Source organism: Saccoglossus kowalevskii, chromosome 6 (genome assembly GCF_978046115.1).
Source record: "Saccoglossus kowalevskii chromosome 6, keSacKowa6.1, whole genome shotgun sequence".
Taxonomy (NCBI): domain Eukaryota; kingdom Metazoa; phylum Hemichordata; class Enteropneusta; family Harrimaniidae; genus Saccoglossus; species Saccoglossus kowalevskii.
The window spans coordinates 23783693-23810947 of NC_140646.1; the positions used below are offsets into that span (position 1 = coordinate 23783693).

Sequence of the window (27255 nt, forward strand, 5' to 3'; positions counted from 1 at the left end):
TGTTATATAAGAAAAAACGATGACTGGTGGCCAAGACTCCGTGTGTGTTGTGAGCACAAAATATAATGACAAAGATCTCGCTTGTGGTGGGATTTTGGTACATTCGAAGACTGTGAGGAATGCATTTCCAAGTACTTCACAACGACTTCCGAAGATCGTACTACTCACAACCGCCCACACTGTTGGAGACGCAAGGCAATCGGTATCCATTACTTTTCAAGCACGTGATAGTAAATATACATTCGACTGCAATCCGTCAGCGTTGTTTGTCACTTGCTGTGAAGATTCTCCACACGTTGGTAAACCCTGTCCCAAGAAATTGGACTACACGTTTCTTACTTTACAAGACAAAGGCAACTGCTGTACAGGTCAGCGAAAGAAACCTGTAGAATTTGGAGAGTTCGTCACTCCTTTGGTAATTGACAGAGCAATGCCGATAGATGTGGAGTTAAAAGAACAATATTTGCTGGGTCATTACAACGTCAAAAAGAAAGACCTGGATACAATCCCAATTCAGGTTACACACATTGGCAATGGCAGTGGAACATTTTACCACGATGGATCCACATCAGCCGGTTCATCAGGTGGAGCAATAACGATTGATGGAAGACTAGTTGGAATGCACACAGGAAGCACCAAAAATGACAAAAGTGCTGTTACAATATCTCGGATACTCATGCATATTAAAGGTAATGAATTGGACAATTTGAATCATTAGGGGTGTTCTGAGACCCACTCTTGATTTCATATGGTCTACCCCATAGTAACATTACACAAATGTTTATCCCAACAGAGGTGGACATTCAGTTTTAGTAGTTAGAGGTACCAATTAGCTCTGAATGCTGCTATAAAATTGTTTGTCCAGCTCTGTTGTGGTGAACATTTGTACATTGTATTACTAGCAATATACTGAAACTAATCTGTTGCATATGATGGACATTCATTTTTTTGTATTGTACAATGAATTGATGAACTTGAGATTAGGGCAAAGTGTCAAATTTAAAATGTTGATTCAATACAAAACAAATATTTGAACTTTTGAACTCCCTGAGGTGCATCTGGTGGCCATTTTTTTTTTTTTATTTCCATCACAACAATAGACTTATAAGAAGTGAAAATAATGGTTCATTATGATAAATTGAACACAATTGTTCAACCCAAAAATGAAATTTGGAAATTTGCTTCCAATTTTTCAATTTCGTAGCACTGTCTGTTATGTAAGCGTGGGAAAAGGAAACGGATCATTTTATGCTAATTAGTCAGATGTGCAGAAATAATATCATTGGTTCATACTTTAATTTAAAAATTATCTGTTGGTTCTATTGGTTAAAAGTTGATACTTTTAATTGAAACCACGAGCACCTGTGAGTCCAAAGCGTATCCCTCACGATTGTACTTTTGTCAGTAAAAGCGGGCGGGATGTGGTAGTGGGGTTGTTATTTGTCACCACTTGTGCTTAAGGCAGATGTCTACAAACAACCCATGAACTTTTGCAATTTTAGTCTGTGTGGTTATCGGCGCTTAAGAGTCAATTCATGTGACAACCAAGTTTTATTTGTCATTGCGAGAAAAATCCACTTCGCAATTTTGTAATTTACATCGCTGTTTTGCTAACAACATTGCTATACATGACATATTGTTTGTCAATCAATCAAGCTAAACAAAATATTACAACTCCATATCCAAAGACTAAGATAAGAAGTGCTACGATTTCACACACTCTGGTACATTCCCTTATTATTTCAGGCAAAACTGTACTTTGGACTAGTTGTTTAGACTATCCTGAATAAGTTTAACAAGATTACCCCTACAAAATATATAAATTTTGTTGTTCAGGATTGTCACATACTTTCCGTATTTCATTTTCGGGTTCAACAATCTGCCTTCAATATATCATAATTTGTATTTATTGTTGTAATGGAAATCAAATAAACGAATGGCCACATGTTTTGTTGTTATAAATAAAACAGCAAAATAATTCATTATACTATAGAATAAACAAATGACCACCATATGGCACAAATTGAAACTGTCGTGCTCAATCGTACCAGTATATGGCACCCTCCGAGAGCAGCATCCTTTTTCACACAAACACTATACAATATACATTTGTATCATAGTTTGTAGGGTCTACCATAGATTGTAGAGTCTATAATATAATGTATATTGTATGTCTATAATTTTATTTAGGCTGACTGATAAATCCACAGTTTACTGACTGGGCGAATTACGCAATTACAAATGTCTCAAAGCATGAAGCCCTGATTGGACAAGCGAAACTTGCATCAAGGTCAACAAGAAATCAAGTGAAATAGCTACAAAATCATATTTTCTCTTATTTTAAAATTTCAGTACCGTACTTCTCCAATCATAAGCCCCCCCCTGAGTATAAGTCCTCCCCTCTGTTTTTAGACATTTAACGAGTTGAGAGCATCTCCGAGTATAGGCTTAGGGTGTTTTTACCGGGCATCGACGACATTTATTAAAATATGCATGTAAAAAGTGTATTTCATTGCATAAAAATCATGATTGGATGGCAGTTGTTTTGTGCTTTTACAAAAAAAATCGCATTAATTTCAGAGAGCATGGCGCGCAAACATACGGAACATGGTTCGCATCTTTTCTATTCTGTTATTTACTCGGGATAAACCCCAATGTTGCAATATTGAAGTAATCTATATGTCATTTTAGTAGTCTCGAAATGTCAAAAATGTGACCGTCAAGTCGTTTTACTTTTCCGAATAATCGTGTCCATTGAGACTAGCGTGAATGGAGTGTGAACGAGCAAACTATTCTTCGACATGACTTGTTGGTGACCGTTAAAGGTTTAAATACTTCCTCCACCCTCTGTTTATTTTTCGAATATTGCGAGTCAACAGCTTTTAGCTTTTGTTGGAATCAGTGTTAACAGATCGCATTTTAACATTGAGGTAATTCACTTACGCATTGCATTGACAAAATTACTTCATCAATAATCAGAAAACTTTGTCTGTACGATATAGCATTTTGATTGGTTAACGAAAGACATGACCTGCTAGGTCAAAGGAAGTTGTTTCAGGTCAAATCATGATGTAATATTTTTCAGAGACCGGCACTATGAACAAAAGATGTAATTTTTATAATTTTTCATGGGTGGGAAGATGATTACAATTTTAACCCTCCCCCCAAATTATCTTTTCTGCGGTGGTCCCAGAGTATAAGCCCACCCTGTAATTTTCCCGATTTGACATGTTCAGTATTCTAACTTTAAAGTTAAGGGTAAAAGTAAAATAGACTGTGTTGTGCCACTTATTGATTTGGTTCATGTAACAAAATGACATATTGTGTTTGTAAGTTTGCAATTTTAATACCAAGTTGATTTGAATGTGATCAGGCATGCCAGTGATACGGTTGTTGACGTGTTGAAATGTGTTTTTGTGTACGAAAGTTTTATTAAAACCGAAGACAAATTGTTATTGTGATGCATGACTATGTTATGGTAATCATATCATAAGCCTTTGAATCTAATATAAATATATAAAGTTATATTTCAATCATTATAGTTATCCCAGAAGATGGATATGAAAATATCATCACTTTCTTAAAAGATTTTAGTGGAAAGATTGATGAAAAAAAGGAGGGCTTTGCTTTGGACGCTCTGTTACAAAGTATTGGAGTTGAGTTTTCTAAACTGAGTAAGTTTTACCAATAAAATGTACTTGTATGTTCCAAACCAAAAAATTGAACAGACTGAAAGAAAATACCTTTATAGGTACCATATTTTTTATCTTCAACACATCTGTATCTGATTTCAAGTGAAATGTCTAAATCTTTCATCATGATGAATATTATTCTCAAGTTAATGTAACTGCAACAACACTGACCTGAGTAAATTACATAAAACAGAGTCTGATGTAATTCAATACTTACTGTAAAAGGGTTAATTATTCACTGGATTTTAATTGTGCTTATTTCGCTGACTGGAAAATGCGCTAAATTAAAACCCAGTGAATATGTAAAATTTAGCATAGAACACATTATCTAAATGAAAAAACCGTGTGAATTTAAAACCCATTGAATATGCCTGAAATGATAAATCAGAGAAATTTAAACCTAGTGAAAACTGGTCATTTTACAGCACTTGAATCACATGACTTCAAGTTTCTATCAGTTAATAACAATAAAGATTAGTTTTGATAACTACTACTATAAAAGAAAAGAAAGTTGGTAATGGGATAAAGAAAGTGTTACATATTTGATGGCATTTCTGGATTGAAATGAGTTATGACATCATATTTTGAAGTCATCAACAAAAATTTTATTTCTAGAGATCATCTTGTGTTTATTGTGAACATGTTACTGTAATGTTTTGTATGTGTTTAAACCATAGCATCTGGCTGTATTTAAAATCTTCAATGGTCAAGTACATTGCAAAGTTAGGTAAATCTACATGGCGTTTTACTAATCTGCATACAAACAATAGGTCTTGGTGTTAATCTGTAATAACTGAATGGCCTCAAATTGTCTTTGATCACATTGGCAGTTGAACATGACTAATTTGCATAAACTCAAATGTAAGCCTTAACAAGTTTGAATAATATTAATATTAATAATAGTATTGGTATGCAAGTTTCAAAATGGAATGCTAGTTTCAGTCCTATGGCCATACATATTTATATATTGTGTACCATGTCAGTATTATATCTAGCACACTTCATAAAATTCATAGCCTGCATCTAATTTTTCAGAACCGAAGGACAGACTGGAGAAAGTCATGAAAAATCAGAAATTGCTGGCTTTTATGCTGAATTATTTTAGTTTAGATAATGGAATGGAGTCAAGAAAAGTGTTTTTAAAGTATGGAGTCCAAATATTTGATGTCTTACTTGAAGACCTAGGTATGTGTATGTACATTGAACATGTGCAAAGTTAACAGTTATCAACAAGAATTGATTTGAAAAAAAAATGACACTGAACGACAACAGACAATCACCTACACCTATGCCTGACATGCATTTGTTTCATGTTCTGATTCAAAATGTGTACTTTTCCATGACATTATATGAATTATTTGAAGTTGCTTCATAACAGCAGAGTGCCAACTTGAAAACTAACTGCACAAATTAAGTGACTGCAACTTCAAATCAAGTACAGGTATTAATTATATTAACATTCGCCTATTCCCCAGAAGGCAATGTTACAAGGAAACCTTAAGAAATAGACAAAAATTGTGTGTTATTATTCAGACTAAATAAAAATACGGCGAATGGTATCTGGCACATAACATATTATACAGTGTGTTTAATTGTCAACGAAAGTGTAATTTATATTTGTCATACATGTACATGAAAAACAAAGCATTAAAGAGTAATTTCACAATTTTCCTATTGCAGACATTGTATGCTGCCATCCCTCGATATGTAAGGGGCCTCATGAGGAGCACAATGATCATGTTGGTTTGGTACAGGCCGATATTGACACACTTTGTAAAATATTGGACTGCATCAAATTTTCACTGAACCATGCCAAGAAAGACGATGATATTACCAGAAAGCATGCATTTTCTTGTGCTAGTCGTTTTGCCAAACTTAAGCAAGGTACATTCAACTAACTGCAGGAAGTAGATCATTGCATTTACTATAACAAGCACATCTTTGTTCATTATTATGCGTCTCCTGATGATTGACACCTCTGCTAGCATTGACGATCATAACATTTCACCAGGCATTTGAATCTTTTCTGAACTTGCTGACCTTGGTCCCTGATTATCAACTACCATTATAACATATGACCATGCATGACCCTGGTAGTTGATAGCCAACCAAGGTCATGTTCACCTGTGTACTAACCATCAACTACCTTGCTCACTGAACATAATGAAACTCGGTCAACCAGGGTCACTGACCTATCATGATTATGGTCCAGTCTCATTTTAACAATGTGGTGGGCTATACAACATATAGTCACTGACCATAGTCAAGTGTCATTTAACAATTTAAAACATGGTCAATCATGGTAACTCACCATGAATGTGGTCAATCATGGTAACTCACCATGAATGTGGTCAATCATGGTAACTCACCATGAATGTGGTCAATCATGGTAACTCACCATGAATGTGGTCAATCATGGTAACTCACCATCAATGTGGTCAATCATGGTAATTCACCATCAATGTGGTCAATCATGGTAACTCATTATCAATGTGGTCAATCATGGTAATTCACCATCAATGTGGTCAATCATGGTAACTCGCCATCAATGTGGTCAATCATGGTAACTCACCATCAATTTCGTCAATCATGGTCATTCACCATCAATGTGGTCAACCACAGTAACTCACCATCAATTTCGTCAATCATGGTCATTCACCATCAATGTGGTCAACTGTGGTAATTCACCATCAATGTGGTCAATCATGGTAATTCACCATCAATGTGGTCAACCGCGGTAACTCACCATCAATTTCGTCAATCATGGTAACTCACCATGAATGTGGTCAATCATGGTAACTCACCATGAATGTGGTCAATCATGGTAACTCACCATGAATGTGGTCAATCATGGTAACTCACCATCAATGTGGTCAATCATGGTAATTCACCATCAATGTGGTCAATCATGGTAACTCACCATCAATGTGGTCAATCATGGTAACTCACCATCAATTTCGTCAATCATGGTCATTCACCATCAATGTGGTCAACCACGGTAACTCGCCATCAATTTCGTCAATCATGGTTATTCACCATCAATGTGGTCAACTGTGGTAATTCACCATCAATGTGGTCAATCATGGTAATTCACCATCAATGTGGTCAATCATGGTAATTCACCATCAATGTGGTCAATCATGGTAACTCACCATGAATGTGGTCAACCACGGTAACTCACCATCAATTTCGTCAATCATGGTTATTCACCATCAATGTGGTCAATCATGGTAACTCATTATCAATGTGGTCAATCATGGTAATTCACCATCAATGTGGTCAATCATGGTAACTCACCATCAATGTGGTCAATCATGGTAACTCACCATCAATTTCGTCAATCATGGTCATTCACCATCAATGTGGTCAACCACGGTAACTCACCATCAATTTCGTCAATCATGGTCATTCACCATCAATGTGGTCAACTGTGGTAATTCACCATCAATGTGGTCAATCATGGTAATTCACCATCAATGTGGTCAACCGCAGTAACTCATTATCAATGTGGTCAATCATGGTAATTCACCATCAATGTGGTCAATCATGGTAATTCACCATCAATGTGGTCAACCACGGTAACTCACCATCAATTTCGTCAATCATGGTCATTCACCATCAATGTGGTCAACCGCTGTAACTGATTATCAATGTGGTCACTCATGGTAATTCACCATCAATGTGGTCAACCATGGTACATCACCATCAATGTGGTCAATCATGGTAATTCACCATCAATGTGGTCAATCATGGTAATTCACCATCAATGTGGTCAATCATGGTAATTCACCATCAATGTGGTCAAATATGGTTTTTCACCATCTATGCGGTCAATCATGGTAACAATAATTACCTATTCAAATGAAATTCACATCTTGTAAGATCTGCTACCAATCAGAATTGTTTTGTTGATCTTTGACTGACTGGCCGGGGGGCAACGGGCCTGCTTCCGACTGACTGGTGGCCATTTTAAAATTAAATTTTTAATTGTGTCATGGTTTTGTTGAATTTTAACAAACTGTTATTTTATTTTGTTTAGACATTGTTGTCTCTAATTCCTCTTTTATCCTTAGTGGTTTTTTTGTTTTAATAAAATGTCATTCATGATTCTTCCTTTTCTGTTCACAAATGTGAATTCAGCCAAATAAAGATGAGGACTATGTCATTGACAGTGATTTGTTTCTTCATGTTTCAGATGAAATCAGCAATAATATGCGTAAGGGTGGATATTTTTCTGCAGCCTATAATGCTATTCGTGGAAGTGAAGATAAAGAACTCAGAAACTTAGCTGCTGATACATTCTTCTACAACTTCGATTTCTTGAATGGTATATATATATTTATATAACAAATCTTCGTAATATTAATTGCTATACTATGCTTTGGCCCTAATTATTTTTTTGCTTTAAAAAACTGAGTGAGCTGTACTGATTATTGTCACCAGTAAGAACCATAAATTTATTGATTATTCCTAATTGTTCAGACTAAGTATAAAACAAGACTTTTAGTTTAGTCTCTATGCATGTGTGTGTGTCGAGCTGCATCTCAGACGACCTTTGACAGATTTTCTTCAAATCTTGCACAAACTTAACACCTAGTCTGGTATGTATACACTTGTGATAATTTATTGATTGGATCAAAGATGATCTACTGGCAGCAATTTTTGTAAAGATACACTAAAATCAGATATTTTTTCTGTAACCAGATCTTGGGTATGTATTGGGGGATTTACTTCAAACTTGGTGGAAGGAAGAATAATTATGGGTGGTTTTAATTGATGCACACCACTTTGAATTAAGTTTGTGAATTTGACTCAAGATGGCCGACTGCTGACCATTTCACTAGATATATTTTGACATGTCTGGAACAAGATCTTGGACATGTGTTGATTTTCCTCACTTTGATTTAGCGGCCTTTTTGTTTTTGACAAATTCTCTTCCAGACACAAAATGTACATGCTTTGAGCAATTCACTTCAAAAATTTTAAATTAACAGTACATCATGGCATACATATGCATAGACAATAATTTTGTCATCTGATCTAAAATTGCCGACTGTGATAACTGTTATTCTTTACCTAAAAATGAACTAAAATTGTCTATTTCTGGACACACTTAGGTTGATTGTTTCAAACTTAGTATGAAGGTTGTGCATGTTGGGTGTCTGATGAATGATCAGTTTTAATGGGCCACTGACATCAATTTTTAGCTCCGCTTTTGACTTTGTCATATCATACGAGTAATTGCCCGTCGCCGTCCATCGTCCACGTCAATTTTTTACTTAATTGACTTCTTACAAACTACAAGCCTGATTGCCTTAATACTTGGTGTACAAGTCTGATTGATTTGATATTATACATATAGGTACTACAGGTTGACCTCTCTCAGATTTGTTCATTTAGATATCTTCAATTCTTTTAATTGAAATGTACATTGCTAACAGCGGAGCTATCTCAGCCGAGAGGCTGCTTGTTTTTAAATACAAGTGTACACTTTTTCATATATTTTTGGACCAATTTGTGTCAAACTTGGTATGATGCTTTAATACTAGTATGTTGGGTGCCTGATGTGCCTTTTGCATTTTGACTTAAAATGGCCAATGTTTTGCATATCTGGAGTCATTTCTCGGACATGTTTTGACCAATTTGGTTCAAACTGGTACAATAACAGGTCATAGTGTTGACATTTGGTGTTATGTTCAGTGCCAGATCTCCAGCATATGTTGTATGATTTTTCCAAACTTTGTGTAAGAATTAACTCAAGATGGTTTACCAGTGGCCATTTTGTTTTTGTCATTGTATTCCAGACATGAATGTTTACCTCTGACATGATTTGAGCAAATCACTTTAAACTTTATACCTAGATTGTACATCATGGCACATACATAAAAATTGTGTCATCTGACCAAAGTGCTTGTCATATTTTTAGTCCTCGTTCGAACGAAGTCTGAAAACAGGGACTTATAATTCGGTCTCCGTCCGTGCGTCTGTGCGTCTGTGCGTATGTCCAGAGTCATATCTCAGAATCCCTTGGACCGATTCCATTCATTCTTTGCATGTGCCTAGTACTTTATGTGGGACATATGCACATGCAGTGGTTTAGCGATTCAATTCAAAATGGCCGACTGGCAGCCATCTTGTTTTTTGAAAATGTTGTTTTTTGGACATGCTTTGTCAGTTTTCATTCAAACTTTGTACATAGATTAGACATGTTAGGATACATGTCCATGACGATTTAGTTCACAATTGGATCAAAAATGGCCGACTGGCAGCCATCTTGTTTTTTGAAAATGTCGTATTTTGGACATGCTTTGTCAGTTTTCATTCAAATTTAGTACATAGATCATACATGTTAGGATACATGTCCCCGACCATCTGTGAGTTCCTGAGTCTGTCCGTCCGTCCGTGTGTCAGTCTGTCCAGAGTCATATTTCAGAATCCTGTGGACCGATTCCGTTCATTCTTTGCATGTGCCTAGTACCTTATGTGGGACACATGCACATGCAGTGGTTTAGCGATTTGACTGGCAGCCATCTTGTTTTTTGAAAATGTTGTATTTTGGACATGCTTTGTCAGTTGTCATTCAAACTTGGTACATGGATTATACATGTTAGGATACCTTTTCAATGATGATTTATTTCGCAATTGGATCAAAGATGGTCGACTGGCAGGCATCTTGTTTTGTTATTTTATGCGGTATCTTGGACGTGCTCTGTCAGTTTTCATTCAAATTTGGCACATACATGTACTTTATACATGTTAGGATGCATGTCCATGACAATTTGTTTCAAAATCTGGTCAAGGATGGCCGATTGACAGCCATCTGAATTTTTGGCCTTACTACTATATTTCCACAATTTATGTACCATTTTCACTCATATTTGGCACATACATCATACATATCAGTGTGTTTCATAATCAGATCAAAGATGGCCAAATAACGGCTGTTTTTATTTTTGGCCATATTACTACGACACGGAATACGTGTTTTGATGTAAATAAACAATCTGTTGTACACGCCACTTGGAACTCAAGTTTCAAGGACACGCTCGCGACAACCCCTCCGCTTTAATATGACAAGCACAAAGAGAACTTTTTAAAATTTCACGAGGTCTGTGTCATTTTCAATGACTTGTTTTCCAAGAGTCAAACAAAAATGGCCAATTAGTGGCCATTTAGTTTTAATTCATGTTCATGCCAATTTTATCATACAGGTTGTGTTATTTTGTGACTCCCATTTTGCTTAAAATCTTAAAGTTAGTGAATGTATTCAAACACATTTTTTCAAAGATGTCTGGCAATTTCATTCAAATTTTGTATCAAGATCATGCATACTGGTAATGTTTAAACTCAGTATGATAATTATCCATACGAAAATTTACTTAACATTTCTTAACAATAAATTTAACCAAATATTCTTTTACAGCTCATTGCCAGCAATGACTGATCACCATATAGCCCCCCCCCCCCAATCGGCTAGTGATAAACTTTGGCATTAAATACAGAATGATTATTGTGACTTAACTATTTTTTAATTTTCAGTCAAGCTAGAAAAGCTGGAACAATCACAGATTGACATACAAGCCACTTCGGAAGAGAAAATAAAAGAGAAAGACTTGATCATAGAAGGATTGCACGGTGAGTTTGGTGAGGATGTTTTATTGGCCCTCTGGCAGTCTGGTGTGGAAAATGATTTTGTTAAGTTCTTCCACTCATGTTGTCTAGCGTATTTCTTGGGCATGCACATGTCTGATATCTGATCTAATGTTAAAGATGTAAACTTTAAAAGAACTGTATACATCATGTCACACATATACACATGCATGGGTATGTGTGTGCCAAGCTGCATCTCGGACGACCTTTGACAGATTGTCTTCAAAACTTGCACAAACATAACACCTAGTCTGGTATGTATACACTTGTGATAATTTATTGATTGGATCAAAGATGACCTACTGGCAGCAATTTTTGTAAAGATACACTAAAATCAGATATTTTGTCTGTAACCAATTCTTGGGTATTTATTGGGGGATTTACTTCAAACTTGGTGGAAGGAAAAATAATTATGGGTGGTTTTAATTGATGCACACCACTTTGAATTAAGTTTGTGAATTTGACTCAAGATGGCCGACTGCTGACCATTTCACTAGATATATTTTGACATGTCTGAAACAAGACCTTGGACATGTGTTGATTTTTCTCACTTTGATTTAGCGGCCTTTTTGTTTTTGACAAATTCTCTTCCAGACACAAAATGTACATGCTTTGAGCAATTCACTTCAAACATTTTATATTAACAGTACATCATGGCATACATATGCATAGACAATAATTTTGTCATCTGATCTAAAATTGCCGACTGTGATAACTGTTATTCTTTACCTAAAAATGAACTAAAATTGTCTATTTCTGGACACACTTAGGTTGATTGTTTCAAACTTGGTATGAAGGTTGTGCATGTTGGGTGTCTGATGAATGATCAGTTTTAATGGGCCACTGACATCAATTTTTAGCTCCGCTTTTGACTTTGTCATATCATATCGACTTTGTCATATCATATGAGTAATTGCCCGTCGCCGTCCATTGTCCATGTCAATTTTTTACTTAATTGACTTCTTACAAACTACAAGCCTGATTGCCTTAATACTTTGTGTACAAGTCAGATTGCTTTGATATCATACTTATAGGTACTACAGATGGACCTCTCTCCGATTTGTTCATTTTAGATATCTTCAATTTTTTAGTTGAAATTTACATTGCTAACAGCGGAGCTATCTCAGCCGAGAGGTTGCTTGTTTTTAAATACAATAATTTTTTTTTTGCTTGTTGGGCCAAAACGTTAGTTGCCGAAGACCACTGCAACCTGCAGGAAAATACAATACTTAGATATTTGTAGTATGACACCACTTCTACGGGTGGTCCCCATAGTACCACTTCTCAGAATTCAATAGACGACTGCCATTTTTAAAAGCTATAACCTTTGTCTTTTCTATGTTTACTACCATTTTCCACTTGTCGCAATATAAATTCAGTTTATTAAATAAATGTTGCAACCCTACTATTGAATCAGAGAACATTGTTACATCGTCCGCGAATAATAACAAAATGATTCTGTATCATGCAGGGAAAGTTGAGTCCCATGTTGTTCCGTTGTTTCCAGTTCAGTTACCAGCTCGTTGATAAAAAAGGAGAATAAAAAAAGGCTCAATATACAGCCTTGGTAAACACCAATTGGGCACTCAAAATAATCTGTAAAACATTATAATACATACTTATCAAAATTTTGAACATTTTACCACTTATTCCCTCTTTTAATAAGGTATACCAAAGTCTTTGTCTCTACTCTGTCGAAGGCCTTCGAAAAGTCTACAAAAAAGTCTTCGAAAAGTCTGTGTTTTGAGTAAATGGGTTTTGTCCTCCACCTGGTTTTGGTGGAACATGTTCTTTCATGGCGCCCAACTTGTGGTACGTCACTCGGGCAAAATTTAAAAAGGCAAAATTAATTCTGTGTTTTCAAGCTTGGTAAAATAAGCTTTCAGGCAAAAATTTTCTATACCATTTGATTAAATATGGCTGACTGGTGGCCATATTGTTCCTCATATTTGCTAATTCTGATACTTAAACCATTTTTTGGCAATGAACAGAGCAAATTCTTTCAAACTTTGTATCATGATCATACATATTGTGTTACAAGTGCTTGTCATATATTTTTCCAAGAGTCAAACAAAAATGGCCAACAAGTGGCCATTTAGTTTTTATTCATGTTCATGCCAATTTATCATGCAGGTTATGTTATTTTGTGACCACCATTTTGTTTAAAATCTTTAACTTTGTGAATGTATTAAAACACATTTTTTCAAAGATGTCTGGCAATTTCATTCAAATTTTGTATCAAGATCATGCATACTGGTAATGTTGAAACTCAGTATGATAATTATCCATACGGAAATTTACTTAACATTCTTAACAATAAATTGAACCATGTAATCTTTTACAGCTCATTGCCAGCAATGACTGATCACTATATAGCCAATCTGTTAGTGATAAACTTTGGCATTAATTACAGAATGAAGAATGTGCATTTTCAATGCTTGTTGAGCCTATTGTGAGTTTCGTAATTAGTCCCTGTGCGGATGTAGTCCGAAAACGGGGACTTATGTTTTGCCCTGTGTGCGTCCGTGCATCCGTGCATGCGTGCGTACAATGTGTTGTACATATGCAGGTGCATTTCGGTCATGATCTGCTTTGAATGTATATGTCACTCAAATATGAATGACACGGGGATGTGTCATTGACAATGACTTGTTTTACTTTTATAATTTTTGTTTCTTTGAAATAACCATTTTCAGGCAAGCTAGAAAAGCTGCAAAAATCAATGATTGTCATGCAAGACACTTTGGAAGAGAAAATAAAAGAAAAAGAGTCGGAAATTGTACAACTGAATAGAAAGACTAGTCGAATGAAAGAAGAACAGGGTGAGTTTGGTGGGCGTGTTTTAATTCGTCCCCTGGCAGTCTGGTGTGGACAATGATTTTGTTAAGTTCTTCCACTCATGTTGTCTACCGTATTTCTCAGACATTCACATGTCTGATATCTGATCTAATGTTAAAGATTACAACTTTAAAAGAACTTTTTACATCATGTCACACATATGCACATGCATTTAATTCAAAATCCAATTTAAGCCGAAAAATCATTGAAATCAAACATTTACTCCATTTCTGAACCAGTTCAATCAACTTCAACTGTACACATAAGTTATAGATCAGTCAAAGTCAATGGCTGACTGGTTTTGTGGCTGACTAGATGTCATGCCAATAACTTGTGTATTAAATTTTTGGAACTCTTTCTTTACTTCTTTTCTCCTCTTTTGGAATGGTCACTCACAGAAAAGGGCTTGAAGGAATCTCAAGACTCATATAAGAAAAAGATTGATGAACTAAGATTGATGAGTTCAAACTTCACTCATACATCACACATTATATGGGACATATGCACATGCATTTTTTTTCATGATCCGATTAAAGATAGCCGAATAGCGGCCATTTTGAGGCCGAAAATGCATCAAAATCGCACATTTTCACCATTCCGGACCCGGATCTCAGTTATGCATGGACGGATTTTGTTCAACATTGGTACATACATTAAACATAATAGGACCTTGATGCACGTCATTTTTTGGGGGGAATCGGGCTAGAAATGGCCGACTGGCGGTCATTTTGTTTTAAAGAATTCAGTTTTGGATCCGTATCTGAGACATGCCTGGATTGATCGAGTTCAAACTTCACACACACAAGGTACATTATGTCACAAATATGTATGTGCATTTGTTTCATGATCTCATTAACGATAGCCAAATGGCGGCCGCTTTAAGGCCGAAAATGCATTGAAATCACACATTTTCACCATTCCGGACCCGGATCTCAGTTATGCATGGACGGATTTTGTTCAAATTTGGTACATACATTAAACATAATAGCTATGACCTTGATGCGCGTCATTTTTTTTTTCGGATCAAGTTCGAAATGGTTGACTGGCGGCCATTTTGATTTAAAGAATTCAGTTCTGGATCCGTATTCGAGACATGTCTGGATTGATCAAGTTCAAACTTCACACACACATGGTACATCATGTCACAAATAGATATGTGCATTTGTTTCATGATCTGCTTAACAATAGCTGAATGATGGCCATTTTAAGGCCGAAAATGCATCAAAATCACGCATTTCACAATTCCGGAACCGGATCTCAGTCATGCATGGATGGATTTTGTTCAGATTCAGTACAATGTGTTATGCAGGTGCATTTCGGATCAGTCTGAGATTTCGGTCATGATCTGCTTTGAATGTATATGTCACTCAAATATGAACAGAACGGGGACGTGTCATTGACAATGACTTGTTTTACTTTTATAATTTTCGTTTCTTTGAAATAACCATTTTCAGGCAAGCTAGAAAAGCTGCAAAAATCAAAGATTGGTCCTCTGGCAGTCTGGCATGAAAATGATTTTGTTAAGTTCTTCCACTCATGTTTTCTACCGTATTTCTCAGACATGCACATGTCTGATATCTGATCTAATGTTAAAGATTACAAATTTAAAAGAATTTTTCACATCATGTCACACATATGCACATGCATTTAATTCAAAATCCAATTTAAGCCGAAAAATCATTGAAATCAAACATTTACTCCATTTCTGAACCAGTTCAATCAACTTCAACTGTACACATAAGTTATAGATCAGTCAAAGTCAAAATGGCTGACTGGTTTTGTGGCTGACTAGATGTCATGCCATTAACTTGTGTATTAAATTTTTGGAACTCTTTCTTTACTTCTTTTCTCCTGATTTGGAATGGTCACTCACAGAAAAGGCCTTGAAGGAATCTCAAGACTCATATAAGAAAAAGATTGATGAACTAAAAGAAAATAATGACAAACTGCATCAAGATCTGCTTAATCAATTAGAGCAACTGCAAACTCCAACTCAGGAAAGAGGGCAAAATGAATGTGCATCACTCAGTGATGAGAACAATGCCAGCCTAGAGGCACATGATGGTAAGCACTTATATCTTTAACATGCTTGGAATAATCACAATCAAACTTTACACATACATCATACATAATATTATACATATGCACATCAATTTTTTTCACAATCTGATTCAACATGGCCAATTGGTGGCCATTTTTGTGCTAATATGGACTTGGTGGACCCGTTGGTGGAGGTACCGATATTTTCTCAGTCTCCCCTCGCTGATCAGAGGGCATCCTCACAGTCTGTTTTTTCAGGCGGTGGTTTACCCGATTTTACCGCCAGCAGCAAGGCTGTGCCCCTGGAGGCTTTCCTCCTGTGGGGCCCGTTGCGGGTCCCTTTGTGAACCCTTCCTCGCACGGCACCAGGTTTGCCTCTGAGTTGAGGGCTTTGGTCGAGGGACTGTCGGGGCAATTGCGTCCCTGGCAGGCCAGGTAGATCAGACGCAGTCGGAGCGAGCTGTCTCCGCTGCGGCCCCTCGGTGGGCAAGCAGGAGGAAACACGAAAGCATGTTTGCATTCAAACACGTCTCTTCCGGGGAACCCCTGTTCCCAGCCGCGGCTCTCCCACTATTTCCCATCCAGCCCTGAGGGCAGAGTTGCTTGAGCGCATTATTGTGCGCGCCCAGGACTCTGGACACCTTGGAGGCAGAACGCACCAGCCTCCTAGACCAGGCGACATTTTTACAGGTGGGCCACCGCACATCTACGTGCGAAACCCCCTAGTGTCACCTGCTCTCTTGGCCAGGGCCACTACTGTGCTACGAGACGCGGCCTTAGACGCACGTGTTTTCGCCTACAGTTCAAAATAGTCATTTTGACTGATCGGAGTCTATGGTGGGTAATTGAACATAGTGAATTTAGGCAAGGGTTCTCCGAACCCGCATATTCACATAGTTCATACCCACCATAGGCTCCGGTCCCCCCCGAACCACCCCACTCTTTCCGTAGTGTTGGTCTAAGTCTTTAATGCGGAGAGAAAAGAACCAGAGTGATTGTATGGCCGCCTATAGCACTGCCATGTGGCCTCGGTTACGTGGGTTCGTGACGTAAGGGGTGAAAGAATCTTGGGGTCATGGGGCTTCCGCTGACCTAGATTCTATCTCTCCGTCACCAGCAGAATTGCTGATTAATGCCTACAGTTCAAAATAGTCATTTTGACTGACCGTGGGTGGGTATGAACTATGGTGGGTATGAACTATGTGAATAGGCGGGTTCGGAGAACCCTCGCCTAAATTTGCTCTTCTGGTTGAAGTAAAGTGGGGCAGACAGAATTACCACGTGATTCGACTAGGTGAAGATCATCAACCAGATCGCTTAGGGGCCCTGGGGTGGGTTCTATACATTGGACAATTCACTACATTCAATTACCCACCATAGACTCCTGTCAGTCAAAATGACTATTTTGAACTGTAGGCATTAATCAGCGATTCTGCCAATGACTGAGAGATAGAAACTAGGTCAGGGGAAGCCCCATGACCCCAAGATTCTTTTCCTTTACGTCATGAACCACGTGACAGAGTCCATATGGTGGCACCATTACGACTGGACAATCACTCTTCTTTTTTCTCTGCCTCGCGGAGATGAAGATTAGCGGCTCTGCCTAGCCTGCCGATTCCTGTCCGAGTTTCACGCTTGAGTTTTTATCGCCTGCGGTAACTGACATTGTACATGTAGTTGGTAAGTGTTCCTTGTTTTTTTTACCCTTGTGTCGTTTTCCCTTTTTGTGTGTTTTATTTGTCACAACAAAGCAATAAAACATGGCGATGTAACTTGATCACTTGTTGGTTTCGTTAAGTCACCTATTCCAACTGTATTTCGCTTCCCTCATGCATGTCGTGTTCATTTTATGCTTTATCTATATGTTTAAAATGATTAGGGGTTAATGACAGCACCAGAGGCTCGCCGCCGGTTTTGTCTCTTTGCGACTGTGCAGTGGTTATAATCAGAATCTACCAGCCTAGAACCCGCATCCGAAATGCTATTTTTGGCGTTGACTATGTGAGGGGTTCGGGGTTTTTTGCCTTGAAGGCGTTTGTTTTTTACCAGAGTTCTGAGGTCTGGATGTTTTTTCCAGAGCCATACAAAATTGCTGAAACTGACCGCGTCACTCGTATTTTAACAGTAGGTTAGTAGTAGGTAGTAGGTTTTAAGTGAGTTGCGTGTTGGCATGAGTGGAAAGTCCTCACGCTCGGCTACCAGTACTTTGTGTACTGGGACGTCGAGTAAGAGGCCCAACGGTGGAGGTACCGATATTTTTCGGTCTCCCAGTGCTGATCGGAGGGCATCCTCACAGTCTGTTTTTTTCAGGCAGTGGTTTACCCGATTTTACCGATAATGACGAGGCTGTGCCCCTGGAGGTCTTTCCTTCAATGTGGACTTAGTGACTACTTCAGGCCTTGGGGAAGCTCACCCCATGGGACAAGAGAGCACCCACCCCTCGCAACTGTCGAACCCATGGCCACATATCCCTTTCGCACACAGATTGCACCAGTATAGTCCGGTTTCGAGGCAGCGGGTTCCAGATCCCTGTACTTTTCCAGGTGGTGACACACAGTTACAGGAAACCGCTGAAACCTCCATCTCCCCCGTTAGTGTCTCCCCCATTGGCGGCACTGTCAGGGGACTCTCGCAAGGTGGAAGCAATCAGACAGAAAGCAGACAGTTTGCTGGAAAAGGGCGCCATATAATACACAAGGTAGTTCAGCCGGCATTAAGTCTAGGCTTCTACTCAAATGTGTTCGTAGTACCAAATCTACAGGTGATAAACGTTGGCATTAAATACAGAGTGATTATTGTGAATTTACTATTTTTTAATTTTCAGTCTAGCTAGAAAAGCTGGAACAATCAAAGATTGATATACAATCCCAGTGTTCTCCACGTGGAGTTTAAGAGGGAGGCAGCGCAGCTCTTTAATTTATTTGCGCCCCTCCTCAATTTGTAGCGCACCTCTATTTATCTTCAGCGCCCTCCTTTGTTTTCGGCGAACAGGTGTTTCACGAGTGCCGGAAAATGTCCCGACGACGTTATTGAGACCTCTTAATAATTGACTAGCGATAAAACAATTAAAGAACTAAGAGACAGATAGTGGCATAGGTAACTAGGACAATGGATAGGATGTCTAGGGGAAAAACTGGCTGAATAAATAAACAAAAAACAATGGCTAGATGCGTGAAGTGATTGTCACAAGCATTGCGTTAATCACGTACGCAATGAGATCAAAATATCAACATCAAGTTATAACAAATTTATATTTCAAGTAGTAATCATCAAATTTCAATCAAACTTGGTACATTGATGCTCTAGGACAATGCACAGACCTGACTAGTTTTGGGTTAAAATCTGTTCATACTAATTTCATAATTTTTGAGTCCTAGTTATGTTTCAATGAAACTTGGCACATAGATGGTTTGTGACATTGCACAGACTTCATTAGTTTTATATTCACATCTTTTTACATATTAATTACTTGATTTGCATAATTAGTCAGTTTTCAACTTTTCCATCACTAACTGTTTCCTTGATTGTTTTTGGTGTATGTCCACCTTTAGTAACTCAAATTTTAATTAACAATTAACCAAATTTCAAGATACAGGCAACATAGATACGTTGTTTTGTTCAACATTATATGTTTCATTTAACTCAAAGTTCAGTTAAACTGTTAATTAAAATTTGAGTCACTAAATTTTAATGTTAAACAAAACTGTACTGTACTGTGCCTGTATCTCAAAGTTTGGTCATTTGTTTATTAAAGTATATTACAGAGATAGTTAATTACAAAGTTGTCTACCTTTATCATTATGATTATTATTTATACATGAACAGTTGCACTTATGATGAAATTTGACCACATAACTTAATTGATGTGTCACTTTGCAAGATGCATGCAATTGGGACCTTAGTGGATTACCTACAAGGCCAATGTATTATGATACATGTACATGTGGTCAAACTCTGTTCTTTTTCATTGTGTGGAAACCCCGGAAAACACTAAACCATTTGAAAAACACTAACCCTAACCCTAACCCTAAACCTAAACCTAACCCTAACCCTAACCCTAAATTTTTTAAAAATTCCTCGGAAAACAGCACATAACTAAATGTATTTAACCCAGATTTAATACATATAATAAACTTAATAGTTTAGATTACATTGAGGGCGCCCTTGTGAAATCAGCTGCCGTCGTGGGTTCTGTTTCATGTTTTCGCTTTCTTTTAATCAAATATTCACTGGACGATTATGGTACACCCATAATACACCCTTTACCTCGGGTTTAGTGTTTTTATTGTCAGGTTTAGTGTTTTTCGACAGGTTTAGTGTTTTTCGACAGGTTTAGTGTTTTCCGGGGTTTCCACTCAACGGTTCTTTTTTAATATTCCCCATGTCTGTAAATTTATAGAGTAACTGGAAAACAAACATTGATTGCTGCAATTATTTTTCCAGGTCAGAGAAGACATACAGGTAATTTTCAGCCAGCTAGTACATTACCATTGACTGCAGATCAGGTAAATATTTTATACTCGCATCACATTAATGGACACCAAATCAACAATATTGTTAGCTAATTTGAGAAGCAGCATACAATTTACATACAGATTTTGGATTACACCGTTCTCAAGAAGAGAAGCACTACACTGTGGGGGGGGGGGTACTTGTGTTTGTGTTTTTATAACAAGTTTGGTATGAAAAATGATTTATGTGCCATACTTCCCTGTAATATTATAATATTCATGTTGATATGAAAATGGTGGCTGAAACTTTCTAGAAATGAAATTGAACCTGAACTTCACTGATTGCGGCATATTACACAGCATAACTTGGTGATTTTGTTTAGAAAACGAGTAAAATACTTGCCGTCGCTAACACTGCTTTTGGAGGCAGCCATGTTGTGTACGCCCTCAACATCAAAATATGTTCAAAGCTTGAGTTCTCGATGTCAAAACTAGCGGATTTCATTCCTGCAGCTAAGCTTTTCCTGACCAAGCTATGCTGCACGGTGTCAAAGCTGTGATTTTCATTAAAAAGCTACACTTTCATTGGTACCCCTGATAATGTGGTACAAAATTTTGGGATACAGAAAAATGAGAACTTCATTGCCTACATGATCACCCCTGTCTGCTAACAACTCTCAATGTTGTGAAAATTATCTAGCCATCCATGACTGCAATCAAAGTCAATAGAATCAGGTTATTGTATTTATGAAACACATTTATAAGAACAGATTTGTTCACTTTTATTGTACAAACATCTCCAGTAGTCATTTTTGCTGCAATGTGTCATCTGAACTTCCATTCGTTGATTGTATTCACATACCTATTAATTTTTAGGTAGATTGTGCTGAAGAACAAGGAACTATCGGGGATATGCATATCAATCACTTGAAATTGAAGATGAAACATAAACTGTACAATGAACTTAATCTTGAGATTCCTGGCAGTGGTATGTATCCATATGTCTGAATTGCATTTCGCTTCTGCACTGCATTGTATTTCGTCCTTGTAATAAATATCTAGGCATTATTTTCATGACCCAAGTTTTTTGAATGATTGAGAACCAACAATTCATGTGTAGTTGCTTCAATAGAAGCCATTGTACCATTTTAATACAAGGTTTCATACAACATTGTATAAATGTCCTAAAAATACTTTTTCTACATATGTACTATATGTGGTCTCATTTTGCTCTCTGTGCATATAAATTAATTCTTGTTTCGTTTGATGTAATTCAAGGTTGTGGCTACCAACACCTAGCAGAGCATCTAGGAATGCCTCCTGACGAAATCATGTATTTAACTCAAAATAATAATCCAGCTCGTGCTGTACTAGAGTGGTGGAGTAAGAGCAAAGAGACAACCATTTCAAACTTGCATAAATATTTGATAAAGATTGGTTATACAATGTTGGCAAAGGAGTTAGCTGATTATTATAATCTTGAATGAAGACCAAATAATTCACCCAAACTGTACAGAATTATGCTAATGTGGTTGATTTTAATTTGTGTGTGTGTACTTGGACTGCTATATGTTGCAAGGACAAAAATACAGATATATACAAACTTCCGAGAACATGCACACCCTCCGATAACCTTTTTCATAGTCCTCGGGAAAACATAATTTATATTATCAGATATTCAACTTTTATTTACCGGTATTTAAACTTAATACTTATTATAAGTGTATCTGTGTGTATGTGTGTCCGTCTCTTACACTGATATCTCAAGGACCATACATCTGTGTTTGATGAAACTTGGTGCATAGATGCTCTTGGCCAATGTGCAGATTTGATTATGTTTTGGTAAAAATCCATGCATATTATTTACCTAATTTGCATGATAATTAGCTATTTTTTAGCTGTTCCATGACTGTTCCTCTGATATCTAAAGAACCACTCAATGAATTTTGATGAAACTTGGCACATAGATGTTCTGAACTAATGCGCAGATTTGATTATCGGCTTTTTTACTGATATCTTAAGTACTAATCATCACATTCCAATAAAACTTTGTACATGGATGTCATAGGACACTACACAGACCTGATAGTTTTTAGGGTAATACGAGTACATATTAATTACCTAATTTGTATAATTAATTAATTTTCAGCTTTTGATATTTCAAGTACTAATCATCACATTTCAATGAAACTTGGTTACAAAGATACTCTAGCAGTATGCAGAGATCGATTGTTTTTTTTTGGTAAATATGTGTGTATATGAATCACCTAATTTGCATAATTACATGTAGTTAATTTTCAGCTTTTCCACTGACATCAACTGCTAAGAGTCACATTTCAATTAAACTTGATACATAGATCCTGGATATGCAGAGACCTGATGAGTTTTTTGAGTAAATATTTGTGCATATTAATCACCTAATTTGCATAATTAGTTATTTTTTAGCTTTTCGCCTGATATCTCAAGTACTACCGGATTCTGCCGTAAATTCGCCCATTCAAAAAATCGCCCTGTGCGGTTTCACACCTTGTGGGCCCTTATTTGGGGTTCAAAATTTCAAAAAATGATCATCGGCTTATATTTTCTTTAACAAACCACCTACGCCGATTTTCAACTCCAGCAGTTGGACTACCCAAAACAAAAGAAACTATTTCAGAAGCTAATCTAAAATTTTATACATTATTTTTCTTGCTGGATTAAAAAGTAGACTGTGGATCTTTCTCCAAAAAGTCACATTAATGAACCTTGTGCACCAAATACAATTATTTTGTTTCAATTTATTAGTAACGAAAATATATTCTTAAAAAAGTCTCAAATAAAAACGAACACAACTGCATTGCTTAGTAGTAAATGATAGTGGTAGCACAATTCGGTCATGCTGCGTTTTACAATTGTTGATTATTACCTAGTAATGATTATAATAACGTAAAAAAATAAATTTGTTGGATTGTTATGAAATGCAAATAAATTTATTAAACAACTTATTTCATCGTAAGTGAATGATTCCAATTGCATTTTCAGTGCTCGATGCTGTAGAAATGAATATCCGCCATGTTTTGACCTGGGATGGTGTTCTTTGACCTGACGGGTCAAATCGCTAATTAACCAATGAAAATGATGGATGATGCCAACGTGTTCAAATTACCATAGCTCATTTAAATGTGTTATTGAACGCAGCACTGAAGAGATTTGCCGATGTTGTTGTACGATCTTTTGGCTTGGATTTGTGGCATGATTTGTTTTTAAATAAAAAAATTAGTTGTTTTCAAAAGATAAACTGAGCATTTGAAGAATAATTTAACATTGTTTACAGCGATAACAGCTCATTGTCAAAACGAAGCTTACCCATTCACGCTAGTCGCAATAAAAAATCAATACTCTTGAATAGGCGTCAATGACTATGGTAAAATTCTTAGGCATCAGAAAAGATTAAAATAACACCTTAAAACACTGCCGAATAATCGCCCTTTACGACAAAATCATGTAATAATCACATTTCAATGAAACTTGCGACATATATCTTCTAGAACTAAACAGAGACCTGATTAGTTTGGGGGCATTACAAGAACAACATGCTAATAACCTAGCCACAAAAAACAGAGTTGCTGAGGCAGTAGTAGCGTTCACGCACAGTTCCTTAGCACGGGCTAAGAGGTCAAATACCTTAGTCCGTGCTAAGAAAACGTACGTGAACGCTTAGCACGGGCTAAGAAATGCTAAGTAAGGATTAAATCTGATCTGTTTTTAATACCCGGTCCAAACCATTAGCATGGGCAAACGAAGTGTGCGTGAACGCTTAGCTCGGGCTAATCACCAAAAACGCCACTGTATTCAATGTTCATTTGGGCGATTTACTATCATATTCATAACTATTGATTTCGGCATGCCATTCCCGACATGAGAATCAACGCGAGCACATCTACGGACATTGTTCTTGAGAAAAAATAAACTAACGATGAGACCCTATGTTACTTCCTGTTATTCTGCAATCTGCACTTGAACTTGGTATTGTTTTATAACTGTGGAACTAACATGTACACCTTCATATCTACTAGTACTATACTGAGCAATCATAGTTAAAATTACGGAAGATTTTGTATATTTTTAATAAGTTTGGGAGTTCCTTAGCACGTACTAAGCACTGTTCCTTCCCGTGCGTGGACGCAATAAGGTCTATCCGATATGCAAACATACAAGATAAGCTTAAATCTTAGCCCGTACTTCGTGTAGCGTGAACACTACTAGTTACTCGGGTGCGATAAAATGTCAACGTCATGTGGAGTTCGTTTACTTTTTTTTGATTTGGGTTGTAAAAAGTTAGATTAGAAGGCAATGCCTAAGACAAAGTACTCATAAATACTTTCTTACGTGTGAAACTATTTTTTTGTTTTTCACGATGTATATATATACGATATATACTCTATAATTATGACAATAAACATATACTGTTGAAAATGTTATTTAGTTTAGAGCTCCATGGAGTTGTCTTTAACGTCATATTTTAAAATGAGTATTCAATCTGGAACGACCTCTTCACTTCGCTCTTACGTGTAGGGATATGCAAATGTGACCTTTATGCAGTCTTAGTCTTATAAAAACAACTGGTGTCCAGTTGAATTTTCAGTTACGGCATTTTGTCAAACTTATAGAAGCGTACATAATTTGTTAATTTTTCCCGTAATTGTATCAGTATGGCCACTTTCACATATGAACAGGGAGACATCATCGAGGCAGTTGATGGAGCGAATCGATGGGCGGTTGCCAAAGTACGACAAATCCACGAAGACAGTAACACAAAAGTGACTGTTCCAGGGTGGTCAAAACGTTATGATGTGTCTCTCCCGTCTGATATTGTGTGCCAGAAAACTCCTGTAACTGAGAGAAAGTGAAATACTTATTTCCGTTTATATTGTTCTATTTTAAATGATCATGAAAAATGTGTATGATTTCTGTACGATCGTGATATAGTAAAACAAACGCACACTCCTGACTCCACGTGATTTTCTAAACTGACAGGTCAATCGATGTCTAAAAGTACCGTAGTTCCAGTCAGTACACATTTGTTTACACATTGTTGTGTGGCATAAGATAACAATCTTTATAACTAATTACATAAGACTAATGTCCTGATCATAAACTGATAACCAAGTGAGGAAGTGGGGTAAATTTGTTTAATGGGTTGTTCCCGTAATGGTAAATAATTTTGCTTATTAATTACCTAATTTGCATAATCAGTTAATTTTTTGCTGTTCCATGATTGTCCTACTGATATCTGTAGAACAACTCATTGATTTTGATGAAACTTGGTACATAGATGCTCTGAACTAATGTGCAGATTTAGATTCTCTCAGCACACGGTAGTTCTTTCTAAGCTTTCTTTGATTTTTTATTCTGCTCAGCAATCACTCTTTTAACTAGAAAGTGGCAGTTAGGTAGCTTAATAATGTTATGCATGATATACTGGTTATCAAGTATCCTTTTTTGGGATGCCTGGCAGTGGGTGGGAGTGTGTCTACTCGATTTAAGGTAGCAGGCAGCAGGAATTTTTATTTCAATTATTCAAATTCTTACAGTGCAATGTTAATTAATAAAAATATTCCATATAATGAATATTTAATTTACTGAAAATTTTGAAATTTTTGGTAAGATAGTTTGATGTTTGATGTTTATTTACAATACTGTGTTGTAATTTTATTTTTTTCACATGCTACTCTGTTGCATCAGTATATAAAGCAAAGGAAATTCAATACCTGAATGGTATTTTTAATAAATTATTAATCTTGAACTAAGAATTTTAATGTTCTTTTCTGAGAAAGAATTAGGAATGTATACCAGGATAAGTGGCAAAAAGATGTACAAACAAAGTTCTACAAAGAAATTAAGAATGATAAATATGTTTTTGAAAAATATTCATATGATTGTAAAAAGATTGGAAAGCATATACCTATTTCATTGTCAAAATAGCAATATCAAAGAATGTGGACAGAAATTTCTTTCAGCTCTCTTTATTTATGAGCCACTTTTTCAAAATTTAAGTATTGATGATCTATTCATTGAAATTCTCTCTAGTTGGGACAAGTTTATCTGTTCCAATTTTGCTATGTTTGTTTTTTTGTATTTTAGACCTGTTTTAGTCTTGTAGTGATACCTTTAAATTTGCTTTTTTGGACATTACCTTGTATTTGTTTGTGTACGTTGCGATTAAAATATCATATCCATGTCGTGTCTCAGACTATTGATATTTAATTTGTATGTAATGCAAAAGAATGCAGTATGTTTCATATCACATTCAAAACTAATTTTATCTGTAAATAATAGGAAGAAACACAGTTCGGGACATTGAGTGTCACTGTTGTCTCTCCTGACTTTTTTAGATCAAATACAAGATATCAATCATTTTAATGTTAAAAAATCATCTTGTGGATCCATACTTCTGACATGTTTATGTTCCAACTATATTAATTACTATAAACAAAATTATATATCTTAAATTTGATAACTAACTGGGACTGTGCCATGCATGGCTTGTATTCATTTTGATGTTGTATATTAAACAGAATAAACATTTTATACTGATCCATGTT

At 36.5% G+C, this 27255-nt stretch overlaps 1 protein-coding gene across 3 annotated transcripts; it reads left to right on the top strand.

Moving 5' to 3' along the window:
* Positions 1 to 27255, top strand: LOC100377177 (uncharacterized). Of its 3 annotated transcripts, none has more exons than XM_006816881.3 (11): positions 1 to 689; positions 3543 to 3674; positions 4728 to 4877; positions 5373 to 5576; positions 7888 to 8019; positions 11232 to 11327; positions 14039 to 14164; positions 16056 to 16244; positions 20664 to 20725; positions 21548 to 21659; positions 21950 to 27255. In XM_006816881.3, the coding sequence occupies exons 1-11, from the start codon at positions 20 to 22 to the stop codon at positions 22156 to 22158; spliced, it is 2082 nt and encodes a 693-aa protein (XP_006816944.2). In that variant the 5' UTR covers positions 1 to 19; the 3' UTR covers positions 22159 to 27255. The 3 variants fall into 3 exon arrangements, with proteins under 3 accessions (XP_006816944.2, XP_085356357.1, XP_085356358.1); XM_085500232.1 differs by having other exon boundaries at positions 3 to 689; positions 23693 to 27255; XM_085500231.1 differs by lacking the exon at positions 3543 to 3674 and having other exon boundaries at positions 2 to 689.

Coding starts and splice junctions, on each gene's coding strand:
- LOC100377177 (XM_006816881.3), top strand. CDS start 20: ATGACTGGTGGCCAAGACTCCGTGTGTGTTGTGAGCACAAAATATAAT. Junction 3,675..4,727: donor AGTTGAGTTTTCTAAACTGA/GTAAGTTTTACC, acceptor CTAATTTTTCAG/AACCGAAGGACAGACTGGAG. Junction 5,577..7,887: donor TTTTGCCAAACTTAAGCAAG/GTACATTCAACT, acceptor TTCATGTTTCAG/ATGAAATCAGCAATAATATG.